The sequence below is a fragment of the Trachurus trachurus genome (genome assembly GCF_905171665.1).
Source record: "Trachurus trachurus genome assembly, chromosome: 4".
Classification (NCBI taxonomy): domain Eukaryota; kingdom Metazoa; phylum Chordata; class Actinopteri; order Carangiformes; family Carangidae; genus Trachurus; species Trachurus trachurus.
In genome coordinates this window covers 16923577-16940540 of record NC_139898.1, presented here as the reverse complement: position 1 = coordinate 16940540, position 16964 = coordinate 16923577, and the positions used below count along the sequence as shown (strand labels likewise).

Genomic DNA, 16964 nt, shown 5'->3' with positions numbered 1-16964 from the left:
AAAGCTTTTAGTTTCTGCTTCCTTTACTGTATCTTAATTAAACCTTTTGTGTGTGTGTGTTTCTTTTCATTTTTGGCCATATAAGTTACAGCTAACCTAAGGCAATTGACATATGTTTGATAAACATAAACTGGTGCAACCAGTATCAGTATTTTAGTCTTTGTTCTTGAATTAAAGGACCTGCTGATCCTGCATTTTGAGTTTTGTATCCTTATGGGTTTTTTTTGCATATAATTTAGTAGGCTAAGTATGTTGCCTTTAATGTGACATTTCAATTTTACTCTGCACACATCACCCTGCTATTAAAGTAATGAGACGATTAGCTGACACACCTCCGCACATGATCACACACCTAAACATCACTTAGCAAGAGATTCAAATCACTGTCATTACTGTACTATACATACACATTACTGGACAGCATGTTCCTTTAGAAACAATGAAAGCTTTATTTACAATTTCAAAGTTCATTTAGTTAACAAATATATACTATGTACATATTTGCAAAGTAAACAGTGTTTATTTTACAACAATCATTCAAGTTACAGTAACAGTGGGTCAGATTGGAAAGACAGTATATTTACACCCATGAAAGAATTGTACATGTCTTCAAGTGCACTTAGCGCACACTCACAGAACATTATTATAAATATTCATAAACATTTCAAAAGATGAAGAGGGAAATCTAGCCTGACTGGTTTAACATTATGATGATCAAACATTTTGTGCCTACATATTAATTCGGTTTATGGGATCAGACTTCACGCTTTATTTAAAAAGGTGAAGTTGCTCCGTCTCCGGGTAAAAGCAACTCCACCCTTCATCAAACAGCTTCAAGCTTCTTGAAGATTATTTTTTCTACAGACTAACAGCAGAAGTCTAAGCTGTTTGGTCCATACATATATAACAATGCATAAGACCAGGTACTGCATAGTTACAGAGGAGAACTTAACTTCCTCCCACATTACAATCAAGTCGAGAGGACAATCCTAGAGGGTTTACGATAAAGCCTTGCAGAACACAACTTGAAGTTACTAATCAAGTCACCATTACAGTTACATATGCCTACAGACCAGACATAAAAGTCATACAGCATGGAGAAATTGGTATCAAATGTTTTTGGTCTTTTTTTCTTTCTTTTTTTTTTACATTATATAATTTACAGCTTGAACATACACCTTAGTAACTGTTAAAACATTGACAGTAGAAAAGAAAACAAAAACATGAAGTACTCAGTTTAAGGTCACTTTAGCTCCAAACAGTCAGTCAGTGAGGTTGAACTATAGTCACACATGCTACCGTGAGTTTGTACACAGCTTGTTGGATCAAAGCAGCACTGACCAAAACAAGCCCTTGGAGGATACAGTCCTCCATGCTCAGTCTCATCAGCTCAATGACCCACTCAGCCTGTGGGGTGGAGCCGTTACGTCTGTGTGGAGTGTTTACAAACTAGTTCCTGATACAGTTCAGCAATAAAATGACTCAACTGTGTCTATATGCACAGATGTGTGGGAGGGTGGCATGGAAAAGAAGCGGGTAACCTTTTCGAAGTGAATTAGCAATTCTGTGTTAGCATTATAAACATTTCCTCACGCTGAGGCACAGGACAATGACATGGTCGAATAATCTTTGTCAACTACGTCATGCTCTGAAAGAGGAAGATCGATAAGGCAGAAACTGAAGTCTTGGTAAACCGGTTAGAAGGAAGAGCGGTCATTCAAGGATCATTTACAAAATGGTAGTATACAGCAGTTGATAAGAAGAGACATTCAAAGCAAATAGGTCCAAAGGATGCTGAGACATCAACAAAGTTTGTTACAACTAACTTAAAGAGGCACTTAAACTGAACATTTAGAGAGACTACCTCTGCTGTCTGGCTACATTCTGAACTTGTTGACTAGAGGAAAGCTAAATGTTTCATAGCAGCACCAGGGGCTTCAGGTCATGCTGCTACAAGACTAAATGTTGTTGTTGTTTTTTTTTTTGGGGGGGGGGGATTGCTCCACAATGTTCAGCTGCAGAAACTTATTTCCAGGATAATTGATGACCAAACGAGACAGCTAAAGACGTCTTCTCAGGTTAATGAAAGTAAATGGACTGTAGAACGTGTAAGGCTCAAATCCAGCATTTCAGTACTGTTCTATAATGTGATACTTAAAATACCAAGTCAAGCCAACTTTCAGTCCCTTGTGTCCCACTTGCATACTATATATTAACACGTGTTTGGAATATGTAGTGTATTCGCACAAACAAATGAAAGCCTAAAAATGCCAAAAACAAATCAAACTATTTTGATTTCTGGTAGACTGACATTAATGGATGCTTGTATTCCACAAGGTAGCGGAAACAATAACAAAACACTGGGTTTCCCTTAGTAGCTGTTGTCTGTTTACAATGGTACATAGTGTATGCTTCAAAGTATTACCATGCAGTATGGAAATGGGACACACCGATTGTGTTGACCGAACAGACAGTTGTGGCCACAACAAAACCAAACTGTTTGAATTTACTATTAACGCTACAGCTTTTAAATATTAACACAGATTTTCCCCAAGGTTCTTTTTCTGGTTTCAGTATTATTATTTAACCCTCCTACATAATGTATTGCCATATTCACATTCACATTTCTGTTTGTGCTTTTACAATATTCCATTAAATTTTCTTTACAATGTTAAAACTATCTCTTATCTATATGTTGACAAGATCATTTACAATTCTTAATGTTTCTTTCTCCTCTAATTAAACATTTTCACACAATAAATAATATAATTAAGGAGCAAATCAAAATGTTTCATACAATATCTGAACTCAGTGATGTTCTGAAACAGTGCAGTCTGAAACTGTTTCACAAGTGACACATCTTTGTTGTTTTACCTCCCACACACTGACTCAGAGATTCAACTATGATTGTGAAGTGCTGACTCTCAGCTTTAAGGGGGTTCAGAGGAGGGTGCACAGTGTTGAAGCTGTTTTTATGCATTAGCCCCAAATTAAAGGTGAAGCAGAAGGACAATGATGCTAAGAATATACACTGTTTTTAGGGACACAGAGTCAGTTGCTCTTGACCGTCAGTCACCTGACCTCAGTCAAACTAAGCATATGTTCTACTCTGAGGACCAGATTGACAAAGTCCCTGTAAACAATTTGATTTAAGGCAAGCTCAAAGTCCCCTAAAACGGAGGACTGTGTAAAAGGCTACAATTCTTACACTTTTCACCCAACGTAAATGTAAAAAACCAAAAATGCAAATTGATCTGAGAGTTGTCAGTTAAACCTCAAAGTCACAGTTTGTTTCAGTGTGCTGGATTACAAAGTCAAAACAATTATGTGTCACTGTCAAATCCCAGACTACACTGTGTATTCTCTTCTCCTATTACATTACAATTTTTGAATCCAAATATATATTTAAGATCCAAAACAAAATATAACAACCTACTCTTGCTCCAGGTGAATTTTATATTTTAGTCCCGAATGGAACAATCAACTTAGCAGCATTAATGGACTTTAATGCTCACAAATGGCACAGTCCATCCTATCCAAACATCTGCTCATTCTCCAACTGGCATTTACAAAAAGGACCAGTCCAGGAGGTGAGAACTGAGACCAGATGGTCTTAAGGTTTAAAGATTGCTCAAGAGGCGTTTTGTGTGTAAAATAAATCGTATAACCACTACAGTTAGCTGAAGCAAAATTCAGCAAATTAATGTCACAGAAATTAGGAGGAGTTGAGAGGTAATGCTGGGATTGAAGGCATCTGAGGGTTGCTGTTGGCACATCAGCTGGTGGAAGACAGAGCGGTGGTGGGTTGGCTGGAGCTCACTGGGGTTGAGCTAGAGGTTGTAGTTTAAAATCCAAGCAGGAACAGTGTCAGGAGAGGGTCTCTCTTTTGGCCCTCTTGTCATAGATTTGTGTCAGCACGTTAGCAGTGTCCTTCAGCAACGCTTCAAAGATGCTGTCTGCCAGCTGCATCTTGACAAAGAGCTCATCCTCATCGTAGTTGACCCACTGGGCCTCCTCCTCATGGAGTTCCTGAACCTGAGAGATAGACAGAGTTCACCTCTATAGCACAGCTACTGACATCACTTGTTGTTCACTGTCAACTTTCTGTTTTGTGCAGTTAAAGGGACGAGTAATGACTGCTTGTTGGAGCGAACCACTGGTGACAGTTGTTTTTGCCAAATCAAGTTCTATTTCATATAAACTTACTGAGTCATTGAAGTCTAAATAGTCCTCAGTTTAAAAGGATTAATGTGTTGCCACGCATTACTTTAGCACTTCAAGAGAGAAGTACAAATGTAACATATTTATCTAGTGATGTAAGATCTTAGTCCCTCATATTAAACTGCTGTGCTATAAAATCATGTACAAAATGACCCAAATACTTCATCTTGGACCTACCAGTATGTGATCGACTCTGTCCCGTTTCTTTCTGCCAAACTTGAGCATCTTCTGCCAGTCAGTCTTCTGGCTCTGACTGTTTGTCAGACTGTACAACTTCAGCACTTCAGCTGCGATGAATTCCTGTTTAACAATTTAAAAAAACAATGCAAGTCATCACACATCATCTCTTGACTCCATCGGCCTGTAAAACTTGACACCATAAAATTCTCTGATAACCAAGGCTAGTCACTTTGGTTAAGAAACCAACCGGGAGCAATAAAACAATAATACAGTAAAATACAGGCTGATTAAGGAGGACGGTGAGTGTTGGGCCGTTGTTCTCTGTTCTAGTTTGTTGGTGGGGATTGTCCTGGACGACTGTACCTGGATTTTGGTGATGTCTCCTGGTGTCTTTACTCTGTGGAAGATGGAGGCCTTGACTCTCCGCGCTTTGACCCACTGAGGCTGATCAGTGTTGGGATCTTCAGCATAGATGTCTTGAAGGATCTCCCATGTCAGGTCATACACGCCCTTTAGAACAGAGAGCAATAAATGATGAATGGACATAGAAATAAACAGTGTATTTCAAAACACACACTTATTTATACACCAGTGTTACATTTGGGGCAAATTAGGTTTCAGTATCTTGCTCAAGGACACTTCAACATGTGGACTGGAGAAGCAGGGAAGTGAACCATCACTGCATGACATGACTCTCAAGCAATCGGACCAGATGCTAAAACATGTCATTAAATAGCCTGGGCCAGAGCTTGAAGCTGTGGTGGACAGGTCTCACACTGCCATGTTAGGTAAACATACTGCAAATGAACAAGATAACATGTCAAAGTGTCGGCAATAATTACTGCTCGGCAGCATTTGCATTATTTGCATTCAAAGCAAAGAGAGCACCTGACCAACTGAGACAGTGTCTGAATCTGAGGAACAAGCACAGGGCCAGAGGAAACTGAAGTATCTGTGTAGAGTCAAGAACATCAGGATGCTCATCTGAGAGGAATCTGCTGAATAATGGGAACTCACCAAGCATTTAACCTCAGCTGTTTGGCATAATGCTACTGACGCAGGACAGTTGGGTGCTGAATTTAAAAAACTTGACTGATAGGGGAATAATAAGACACATAAGTATATGTCTCTTGTTGTAGAACAAAAAATAAAACACATTTTGAATATGTCTAAGGTTGTTTTTGCTACATAGACTTATTTATCATGTTTTGCAACTTCTTTTTTCACCTTTCTGTAGCTGCGAATGGAGAGGGCCTCCTGGTCCTGGCTGTTGGCCTCTTTGCCCATGTACTCTTGTGAAGGTTTGGGCTTTGGCAACTCTGCAAGGGTCACTGCTCCCTCCTTCCCCAGGCCACAGCTCTCCCAGATCTCCTGAATAGCAGCGTGGACCATCTTCTCCACTTCTGCGGCCAAGTGAGGCACAACCATGGCGGGCTGCTCAGGTAGTTTAGGAGGCAGGGGGAGAGGTAGCTCGGGTCTAGGTGGAGTCTTCACCTGCTGTTCTCCGCCTGGTGACGTGACCAGCCCCCCCATAGGAGCTCCAGCTGATGAGCCAGACCTCCCCAGGCCCCCTGCTCCCAGCTTCACCTCCTCCTCCTCCTCCTCTCTTTGTTTCTGTTTGAGCCTCTGCTGTTCCCTACGGGAGCTGAGTCCAAAGTCCTCATCAAACCAGTCCTGATCGTCACCCAGATCATCCAGCAGTTCGCGGCTCAGTTCCAGCTCTGCTAGTCGCTTGGCGAGCTCCTCTTGACCACTGGCACCCAGAACTGGACTCTCCTAGTATGAAAAAAAAAATACAAGGAAAACAATATTTTCATGATTACTTCCAAGTTTGCATTACAACATTCAATAAACTGCACGATGAACCATCGAAAATCATGGTTTTACATATCTGATCTGGTTTTAAAGAGTATTCTTTCTTACTGTTGTTTCAGACACAAAAGGTTTTCAGTAGAGAGAACCAAATTCAATAAACTCTGTCAACATAAAGTTGGACTTTGGCTTTCCACAGCCAAAAAACATGAGACGCCCAGGTCAAATCAACAAGTACAAGTTAGTCACCACTTGATTATCAACATACCACTGTTCAATCACAGAACAGCCCAGCTATATCACACGTTTTCTAAGTGACATTTCTATTTAAACTGAAACTAAACTAAATACATGGAGGTAAAATATTATTTTCCTGCAAAACCTTCTTTCATTTACATGTTGCTGAACACTCAGATATACACACTCACCGGTTGGTTACACAGCTCTGGAGAAGACAGCTCCTCTTTTTCTATTGGTAGGAAGAAAGGAAGACCATCTTTTTGTTCCACTGGAGGGATCCACTCCTCTTCAACATCTTCACCAAACAAGCCTCCATTAATCTGGTTGGCAGCTTCTATCCTCTGCTCTTTAGCCTTTTTTATCTCAGCAAACTGCTTCACAGTGTCTTTCACAAAGTTTTTGAAGAGCTGGTCTGCGAAGGTGTCCAGTAGATCTGTGTCATTCTTTTCTCCCTGAACATCCCTGGTGTCTGTGATGAGATCTGCAGGAGTTATCTGATGTTGCGAGTCCAAGTCTTCTCTCTCAACGAAGGTTGTAATCTCTTTTTGACTGTGTTTGCCAAGGCCAATCTTGTCCATGTCTGAGATGAGGAGAGTGGTTGGTGCATCATCAAATTCCAATATTATGTCCTGACTGTTGCCATTAGAAATCGGATGCTTGGGTTCTTCATGTTGCTGTGAATTGTTATGGGTCCTGTTTTTAAGTGAGATCTGGTTGTTGTTAGGAGAATCATCTGAAACCCTTTTATCTTCAGACCCCGTGTCCTCCTGAGATGTTTGTTCATGTTTACTGTTAAGATTTCTTTGTTTTTGATTGTTTATGTGCTCATCTGTTTTACGTTTATTTCCACCTTTATCTGACAGATCATCAAAGAATGAATCCTCATCCTCTGTGGTGTCTGTGTAGACCTCAAACTTATCTGGGAGGTGTGTGATTTTGTCTGGAGGAGCAAAGATACCATGGCGCTCATCACATTCAAAGTATACCACCCCATCATAAGTGCCATTGTTGCTCCCCTCTGACTTATCCAACTCCACGCCAGCCCAGAAGCCATTGGCAAAGCTGGTTGGACCTTTGAATCTCAGAGTGCCAGGCTGAACGCTGCCAACAAGAACCCGATCTCCAATGTTAAAACTTTGCATTTCATCTACAACAGGAGAGAGCGGCGTCTGCAAAGGAGAGATGGGTGGTGAGTGGATGGAATCAATACTCCTATCTTCATGTTTGGAGTCGTCTGTCTGTTTATGGAGATCTAGCAGTCTTCCAGATTGTTGGCTGGGTTCACTGGTGCCAGAACGGTGACTCAGCTCCTCGGCTATTTCCTCCTCTACCTCCTCACTCTGGCTGTCGTATGATGAGGCTCTGATAGGGGAGTCCCTTCTTGAACCCTTGATTTCAGTCGGAGAACCTGAGATTTGAGTGTCAGTCTTGGAAATGTGATGCTGCTCTCTGGGTGATAAATCCACAGATGACTCAAAATCATCATGATAGCCACCTGCCAAGGGAGAAGAGGCTTCAGCTTCAGGCTTTATGGGTGCCTCCTTCGAAGAAAAGGCGACTGAGTTAGGGCGGCAGGAGGGGTCACTGGATGAAGAGCTGTAACTTGGATGTGGTGGAAGTGAATGTGACTCAGCAGTAGGTTTTTCCACATCCTCTGCTTCAAATGGAGAATATCGATGTTCTTCACTCACAGCAGAGGCAACATGTTTAGATGTAGACACCTTCCCCCAGGAGTCAGGTCTGTCTTCAGTTTCCAGTTCGAGGGGACGTTCAGACTGATCATCTAACCCAGAGCTTATTTCAACCTCCAGCTCTTCCTGAATTTCAGATCTCTGGCCAGACACAATGTTCTCATCCTCAGACTCAATACTGTGTGTCTTGGTTTCCTTAGAGGGGGGTCTCAGGAGATCCACTGTGGACTGACGGCTCCTCAGTCCTGAGGTTGGGCACTCTGGGCTGCCATACACTGGAGTTGGTGTGACAGTCGGTGGGTCTTCATCAGATAATACTTCAGGTACTAACGTAAGAGAAGACAGTGATATTATTATTGTATGTGATGTATGAATTAGTTATGATGTTTTACATACAGTATAGGTGCTAAAATATATATTAGTATGAATGTGTGATATATGCGAATGAATCACTCACTGTGGTTCAAAGAAGCATCAATTTGAGTCCTTCCAGAGTCAGACACTTGGCTGGTTTCAGACCTAAAAGAGAGAGGTTTTTTAATGGACTGAGCACCATATTGCAATAAAAGAGTGGACAGTAAGTAATTTTGGTACCTATGTGAAGGCGGTTTAATGGACTGATCAGCAACAGTGGAGTCTTTGATCTGGGACTGTGTATCAGGTGTTGAGTCTGGCTCCTTGTTCAGTTCTGCCTTAGTTTTCTCAATGAAGTTGTTATAGGTCTGAAAATGAAAAAGAAGAGAATAAAATTTGAGATATCAGACACAAACTACAGTATAAACATGCAGCCAGACAATCAAAATCATCTATAAGCCAAAATAAACATTTACCTCCAGCTGCTTCAACAGGCTGGCTTCCTTTGCCTTCAGGCGCTCCTTGTTCCTTTTCTTCTGCTCTTTTTTCAGCTGGTAGGCCATAAACTTTCGTTTTCTGAGTTCTTCCTTCAGAGCCTTGATACGAGACTCTATGTCACTCTGGTCTGAAATGGGTTCTGAAAGCAAATTTAGATGATAAATCACAGTTAGAATGTGAAACCGGTGCCAAACGTCTGATTAGCAAAGGGTAATCCAACGTTGTGCCCACTCAAACTGAGTTCCAACACAGTTCTTTGGGGATTACTTTACATTTTCTTTACCAAGAATGTGATAAGTTCATTTTTGTGCATGTTGCCTTGTTTAGTACACAATGAACAAACAGTTTTACAAAGCTTAAAGGTTTAAATAGTGGCCTGAAAAGGAAAGAAACATTCAGTTACAATACTAGGCTGGCAAAACTGCCTTTACTTGTGTGATAGCTGAGTGCAATGCAAAGTGTTCAATCCTTATATCACCCAGCTAAGCAGGTTCAGTATCAGGGAAGTGCTTGCATAATGTATTCCTGGCAGCATCACATTAAGCCCGACTACCGGCTGCCAGCAATATAGCTGCATTATGTCCACTCTCTCTTCTTTACTCCCTCCATCTTCTCAGAGAACTATCAGGAAGTATTATACCTCTCAAAACATTATATGTTAAGGGTGTGGGTGTTGAGGCATTGGGTTACTCACCAGTCTGCGGGGCCATAGGATGCTCAGTTGGCTGAGTGCGGGCCTGGTGAGCGGTCCGGGAGGAGGAGCGAAGCAGCATCTTGGTTTTGCTGCTGCCATCTGAAGGAGAGGCAGCAGGGCTGTGGCTGCCTTTGAGTAGCGAAGACTGGACAGACAAAGGGGGGGAGGAGGGGAAGAGATGGGAATATTACTTCAGGATATGACAACAGCGGATTAATATTTTACAAGCCCAGTAAAGAAACAAATGGGCAGTTACCATATTGCATATTATACAATGCAAAGCTTTGTGTGTTTTCAACGGATCAGTGAAAGACAACAAATAACCCCAACAGCATCTAAACTGAGTTGACAGAAACCTGTTCACAATGGCAAACTTTTCACTATGAGTTTTGTAATTTGGAGCTGTATTCAGATTCAAAATTGACTCATCTACCATCAAACATATGGGACTTGGGGCTGGAATATAAAAAGGAAACATCACCACATTTATACGTACTTGTCTGCTCGGTGACAGTGACGCTGAAGTGAAGTCTTGGGTGTAGTTCGCAGGGCTGCTCTGGACTGAGGCCAAAGGTGTTTCAGGGACTGACACAGCTTCTGCTATGGAGGGGCTTCCTGGTTGCTGGGACCCCAATCCCTCTGTGTGTATACTGGACTCGGGCGTTGCTGAGGAGCAGTCACCCTCACTGATGTACTCTGAAAGTTTAAACACATCTACATTAAGTCATTTTTATTTGTCTATTTAATTGACTTCCCAAACCACAGGTTGTGTCCTACATTGAATTTCAAAACTCTGCTCTTTCACGTTAAAGCTTGTGACACGCTTGAAAATCAAACAAACAGGTCCCCTCACCTTTCTCACTGTCAGTCCTGGGCTCTGAGCTCCGATGGTGACTTGAGCTAATATCAGAGATCTCATTTTTCCGACTCTCCGAAACATCGCTATCTTTGTCCTGAGGCGTCTGCCGGTCCCAGACAGCCAGGGCCTCTTTCTCCATCCTACGAACCTCTGCCTCCTCCTGGTCCAGCCGCTGTTTCCACTGCAGCAGCTCTTCAGCATGGCGACGCCTCTGCATCAGCTGCTGCTCCCGCTTGGTCAGGAATCTGGGGAGCGTAACGGTAAAGATGAAGGGGAAAACAGAGAGATGAGAGAAGGAGCAGGAAGGAAGAGATTAAAGAGAGAGATTGTAGATAACAGTGAGGAGAAAAGAGGATGAAGAGAGAGGCAGGAAGAAGGAAAAAGGGGGAGGGAGAAGTTAAGATGGCAGTGATAAGGGAGAGAAGAGAAAAAGACATTTAGCATAAGGGATGATTAACATGGCCCCCCACAGAAGCAAGCAGACCCAAATCACCTGGATTCTAGTTTTCACAGCAAAGTCAACTCAAACGTCTGTCCAACACTCAGAGAAGCAAACTCACACACACACACCCGATCCATGCCTGGAATAATCATCCAAATGTTGGAAGTGTACAAGCACCCATCAAAATTTAAGAAAAAAGATAAAGACATGTCACTCAGGAAAAAAGAAGAGTTGGAAAATTATAGTGGAGATGTTTGATTCATGCAGCAGACTGGAATCCAGAAGGTCAACATTGATTGGGTGCAGTCACACACATACACACACTTCAAACATATTTACAGGAGGTAAAAAAAAAAACGACAAGCAAAGACAGTAACATCTGGAGTGTGACATCCATTTACTGGTCTGCCTTATCGATGAGGACAATAAAACAGAAGTGTTGTCTTGTTTTTGCAAAAGCAAAAGAATTTGAATTACATCGAGTCACTTATACGTACACACTGCAAATATATGTGCAGATGCCGATCAAAACAAAATGCAGTCAGGTATAGCTGTTGTGTAATAGGATCTTCCACAGCTATGGGTGCCATTACAGTGCAGTATTATTTAGCCCTAATCTAATTTAGAGGCCCTTCTCTTGACCTAATGTAAACTGATGACAGGCCAGATACTGAAGAGTCAGAGTGGGGGGTTCTTTTAGTGCATTCCCAAACTGTATTAAAGGCAATGGCCATTTGTACTTATTATCCCATCCTATGCAACAGTTACCTAATAAAGAGGGCTAGTTAAGATTTACTGGGCTCATTAAAGAGATAGACCACTCCATCTCTGGTCTGTTACTTCCAAGTCATAGTGTGGTTTAATCTGAAAACATTTTATATCAATAACTGGTCTGGAGCGGACCAGCCAGCAGCCACAAGAAGAGAAGGGAGATGCATTGCAACTTATTTATCATTTATGAAATAAAGAGGGGAAGTGTCACAAGTTAAACACCAGAAATTAGTGAAATCCCAGTTTGAGAGACTGAGATTCCCATTCAACAAGGAAGGCTCCTCTTAAATAAACATAATCTTTGACCTCGTTTATCATCTGGTTATCTCAATTTCTGATTGTTTTGAATTCAAGTATTGAGCTTTAATACCTACAGTGGTAAGATTATATTATTTTCCTAATTGGCAACATAAATAGTGAAAATTACCTTTAAAAAAAAGAATTTCAAATCAAAGTGGAATTGTCAAAGAGTTAGCTTATTTAAGTCAAGCAGCTTTCCTTGGGCACTTTTCAAACTTTCACTCAAACTCCTCCCACCACAAAGTCCATCCTGGAAGTTAAAACCTTCTTGAAACCTCACAGAAAACCCAAACAAAGTAACACAATCCAATCACTCGTCATTCACCATCCCACCCACACAGGGTCCCCGTGCCAGTGGATGAACACAAGCATGTTCCATGGGGGTGGGAGGTGTGGCGGGGCAGAGCTAGGTGGAGGTGCTGGGGGGGAAGAGGTAGAGATCACTGTACAGTACCTGACCAACTGGTTGTAGATAAAGAGCTGGAATTTAGGGTGGAGGTTGGGAAGACAGACACTGAGGGAGGCCCAGTGGTGGGCCGTGAACACAGAGAGGAAGTAGTGGACAGGAGAGCAGTGTCTACAACATACAAGCACGCAACAGACAAAGTCAAAGGTGTCACACAAACATAGGTATGGACATGTACAAAGCACGCACGCACACACACACACAATTTAGGTGGGGTGGGGGAGGAGGGGTATTAAAAACACGAGAGAAACAGAGGGAAAAGACAAGTAGAGAGAGAGAGAGAGAGAAGAGTGATATGAGAAAATGTGGTTTTATTGCACCTGAGGTGTCAGTCTGTGATTTGTTAGAAAATTGTGACTTTAAAATGACAGTATTGGAGAAGATGAACATTTTAAACTCATGTAATGGGCATTGAGTATGGGGGGTGGGGGGTGGGGTGCGATCAGTGCTGTCGTGCTGATAAACGGATGTAAGAGATAAATTTGTCAAAAACATCAGGGTTACTGTGAATCTAAGTACTTACAACTTTGGATGAAGTGAATATAACTTTGTTAGTGCTTTAGATCAACAACATGACTGGGGCGACAGACGATGGCAGAGGAAAGGAAGAGGCACATGATTTATTAAAAAAAGATCATGGCAAGCAAGCTAGTGAATACATGATCAGACACAATTAAACATTAGGTTAATACGTTTTATGTTGCGTTAGGTCCGACTCCTCAGTGACTCAATTCTGCAGCGAACTGTGGATTTAAACTTCTGTATAAATAAAATTAAACACAGGCAAATTCAAAATTGTGTTGCTAATTTCCAGTATAACTTGAAAACCTAACTAGACCTAAAAACTGCTTAAGTTTCACCACAGTATTGAAGACTGGCCTGTAAATTATTAACTTCTGAATCCTAAAACCCAGAACAATTAACCTACTTGTTGGAGTGACCCGGTCATGAAAGGCTCTAAAATCACCTGACCCGTTAGCTGTTTCTAAAACCTCAGAGGAGAAACTCAGAGGAGAAACTCCAAACATGTACAATAACTGGTCTATAAAAGTGATGGTGTGCACAACAAGTTTCAATATTACATTATATTACATGTTTAGATTTGTTAAGGCCTTTAACTTTGCCTGATGCTCTTGCTCGCTGAGGTTTGTTGATCAGATAACTCTAGTCAAGATTCTCATATACTAAGTACTGTTAGTTGAAAAGGTTACAGAGAGCATTAGAGGCTGGGTATTTGTCTAGTCTACAGGAAGAGGAACATGGAGCATGCTTAACACATCCACACATTCACAGCACGTTAGAAAGCAAGCAAAGATGGCATGCACAGATATGACTGTTAGTTCCTACTAGATTAGTTGTTTCTTATGTCCGACCTTCAGCTTTGTAGAATGAATTCATTTTTACAAAAAGCATAGGGCAGCACAAATGGAGAGCCTTCCAGCTTGTAAATACATCTAAATTCGGATTTACTTATTGTAATTTCATGTCTGTTTCAGCACACACTCTGTGTTTGGCCCCAGGATCTGATCAGCAGCCAAATGTGAAAAACTAAAAAGGTGAACAACACAAGTATGTGACTTGATCAGGGTATACCTGTTTGTGTAAAATAAAATGAATGAAATAAGTCAAATCACAAGGGAGATGAGTACACACCTACACAGAATGCTACTAAAAATGGGTAAGGAAGCATGACTTTTAATTTTTGCAAAACTCTCAAGAACCTGTAAATGTATGAAATTAAATGAAAGTCTTTACTTCTCATCCATTTGAGTGCGCATCTTCTTAAGCTTCTGCATGATGCTGCTGGTCTCACTTCCAGAGATAGAGAGCGAGGGAGAGGGGCTGCGGTTATCAACAGCATGTCCTATGCTGGGGGAGGCCGGCTCTGATGCTGGTGTTTCTGACACAGGAGTCTCCTGCAGGATGTATAAACAGTCACACACACAAACAAACAAGAAAATAACTAGGAAAAACACTTAAGAAAAGCCTTAAGATGAACATGATCTCCAGTTAAATGTGTTTTCTTATTTTATTGAACTAAGGTTCTATATCTGTCACAAACAGCAGAGATAGAAACTTCCTCTGTATCGTCTGTGGACCTAGTTAGCGAATGCATGACTTACAGGTGGTGCTTCACCCCCAACACACTTCAGACGCTCCTTGAGTCTGAGTGTAGAGTTTCTCATCCGCTCAATCTCCTCCTGCTGCTTCAGCAACAGCTGTCTTTCCTTCCTCGCTGCTTTGTTTGCCTCCTGAAGTCTTTTGATCTCAGCCTGGAGCCGTGAGCAAAGTAGGAGAGCAAGTTGATTTGTGTTAGTCATGATCAAACCATACTCCAAAACTCAAGTTTTACTTAATGTCATTATGTTTCCACCCGAGGTTACCTGCTCCTGCTGTAGTTTCATCAGAAGTCCCCTCTGCTTCTTCCTAATTGGTGGCATTTTGTCATCCTCTCCCTTGTCCCTCAGTCTCTTTTTCTGGTGCTCTAGCCAGGCCAGCTCGGTTCTCGTCTTCTCTTTGAGAGCCTTCTGGCGAAGACGCAGGAGAGAGCTCTGATGCTGCAGTCTTACTTCTTCATCCTTCATGTATTGACGCACCATGTCCATTGTGAACTGGGAAAAGCTGTCTTGTCCACCAGAGAAGGCCATGTTTCCATCTTGAGACTGCAGAGGAACAAAAGTGAAATGGTAAAGATCCGTCCCAAAGGAAAGGTCAAAAGGACAATGACACATTTGAGAGGATAAATAACACTGTCGGCTGTCAAGTGTATATGAGTCATTTCATTTCATTTCATATTTATTCCATTCATGGTTTACATGCATGATTACATGTTAGCTTTTCTGTTTTTATGATACCTGTCCCTTTCTATAGTTATAATTACATTAGCTTAGATACCAAGCATTAACACCAATACCACACACTATTTCAGAGAATTAAAGATGAGGAAAAACAGCAATGAACACAATTCGTCTATCTTTTAACTTTCAACTCACATACACTTATTTTACTCTTTTCTTTTTCTCTCTTTCTCCTTCTTCTTTTTCATAGGCACTTATTTTTTCCACAGTCCTCTCACCTTTAAGATACTGTGTGATCCTGAAACCAATGTTGCGTTGTGACTGGCGCCATCGTCCTCCGATTCCTCGTGGTTGCGGGACTTTCTCTCCATAGTTCCACGTCGGTGAGCCTCAGACGGCAACAGAGAGCGGAACGATCGCTCTTCTATCTCGTCCTCTGTCATGGACTCATCAAACTTGAGAGAGTACTCCGTTGCCACTGATGTACTGTCCGCTGGGGGGGGGGGGGGGGGGGGGGGGGGTCACAAATAATATACGCTCATTGAACACTACATTTTCAATGACAGCCACTAATTTCAGATGTCACATATATGGTGAGTTTATTTGCAGTTTTAAGCACAGATTAAATGATCTCAGTAAAGATACCTTTCTCGTCCACTATAGAAGGGATGCTGTCACTGCAGAGGGAGTCATTTGCTGCTGTAGGAACTTCCTCCTCAATGGAGCTGTTACCGGCTTCCCTCTCTGTCCTCCCCTCAGCTCCCACCTTCTTCCATTTCCCCTCTCCTCCCTCTTTCTCCGTCCGATCTCTGTGTTCTGAGGATACCTGCGATGGGCTGTGGAGGCTGCTCGAGTCTGCTCCACTGAAGAAATAGGAAAAAAGACGAGATTTTGTTCCTCTTGCTTTGTCTTCCCCTGATCTAAACATAAAAAATTAAATAAGAGATACATGAGAAGCCGTGCTGGTACCTGAGGTTGGGTCTTCTGAAGGACAGAGAGTCTGAGTGACTGAGGCTGTTCAGCGAAGACAGGGGCTCCTCTGGCCTCGTCCTCCTGCTCGACACCTCACTCTGGAAGCTGTAAAAGGAGGACACTCGATAAATTAGGTCAAATGCTAACTTTAGCTCTCAGTGGTGACTGTTAAAAACACTTATGGTGATAACAGAAGGCCAATTTATGATTTAATATGCTATGAATTTCAATTGTCATCAGTTAAGGGATATAAGCTGTGTCACACATGGGTGTTGAACACAACCTTGTAACACAGCAAGAGATGTTAAAGGTCATTCACAAGGACAAACAGTTTGTACTGCGCCTTAAGAATGAGATGTGTTTTTACTTTACCTGTCAGAGTCAGCTTTATCTTGCTGTTGATTCATAGAGGAGCTCTCCTGTTCATCCCGCTGGTCCAACATGGAGGAATCGGTGGCAACGACCAAAGCTCCTGCTATCTGCGACCGGGCCAAGTCTGTCATCTGACAGATGGGATTATACACAGATCAAGTATTTGATTTGGTGAGTCTGACATTGAATATTGCGCTTTTCTCTTTTGCATTTATTGTTATTTCTTTACAGTAACTCAACAATCAATCAGCTTTTGTAACAAAATGAGGACACCGGCTGTTTTCCAGGCAGAGG

The 16964-nt window shown here is 41.8% G+C and overlaps 1 protein-coding gene across 2 annotated transcripts in view; it reads right to left on the bottom strand.

The window, feature by feature from the left end:
- Positions 1-436: 436 nt before the first annotated feature.
- Positions 437-16964, bottom strand: part of cep350 (centrosomal protein 350) — a 33494-nt gene continuing 16966 nt past the window's right edge. The window contains exons 20-38 of one of the 2 annotated variants that reach the window (XM_083970277.1): positions 16671-16801; positions 16296-16403; positions 15972-16189; positions 15605-15819; positions 14913-15191; positions 14652-14801; positions 14284-14444; positions 12517-12639; positions 10544-10794; positions 10187-10386; positions 9691-9835; positions 8975-9135; positions 8739-8866; positions 8602-8663; positions 6642-8470; positions 5629-6177; positions 4765-4911; positions 4399-4521; positions 437-4035 (exon numbers count right to left, since the gene is read on the bottom strand). In XM_083970277.1, coding sequence (XP_083826403.1) covers positions 3868-4035; positions 4399-4521; positions 4765-4911; positions 5629-6177; positions 6642-8470; positions 8602-8663; positions 8739-8866; positions 8975-9135; positions 9691-9835; positions 10187-10386; positions 10544-10794; positions 12517-12639; positions 14284-14444; positions 14652-14801; positions 14913-15191; positions 15605-15819; positions 15972-16189; positions 16296-16403; positions 16671-16801 — 5148 coding nt within the window. In that variant the 3' untranslated portion in view covers positions 437-3867. The remainder of the gene's footprint in view (positions 4036-4398; positions 4522-4764; positions 4912-5628; positions 6178-6641; positions 8471-8601; positions 8664-8738; positions 8867-8974; positions 9136-9690; positions 9836-10186; positions 10387-10543; positions 10795-12516; positions 12640-14283; positions 14445-14651; positions 14802-14912; positions 15192-15604; positions 15820-15971; positions 16190-16295; positions 16404-16670; positions 16802-16964) is intronic. The other variant, XM_083970278.1, reaches the window with a different exon arrangement.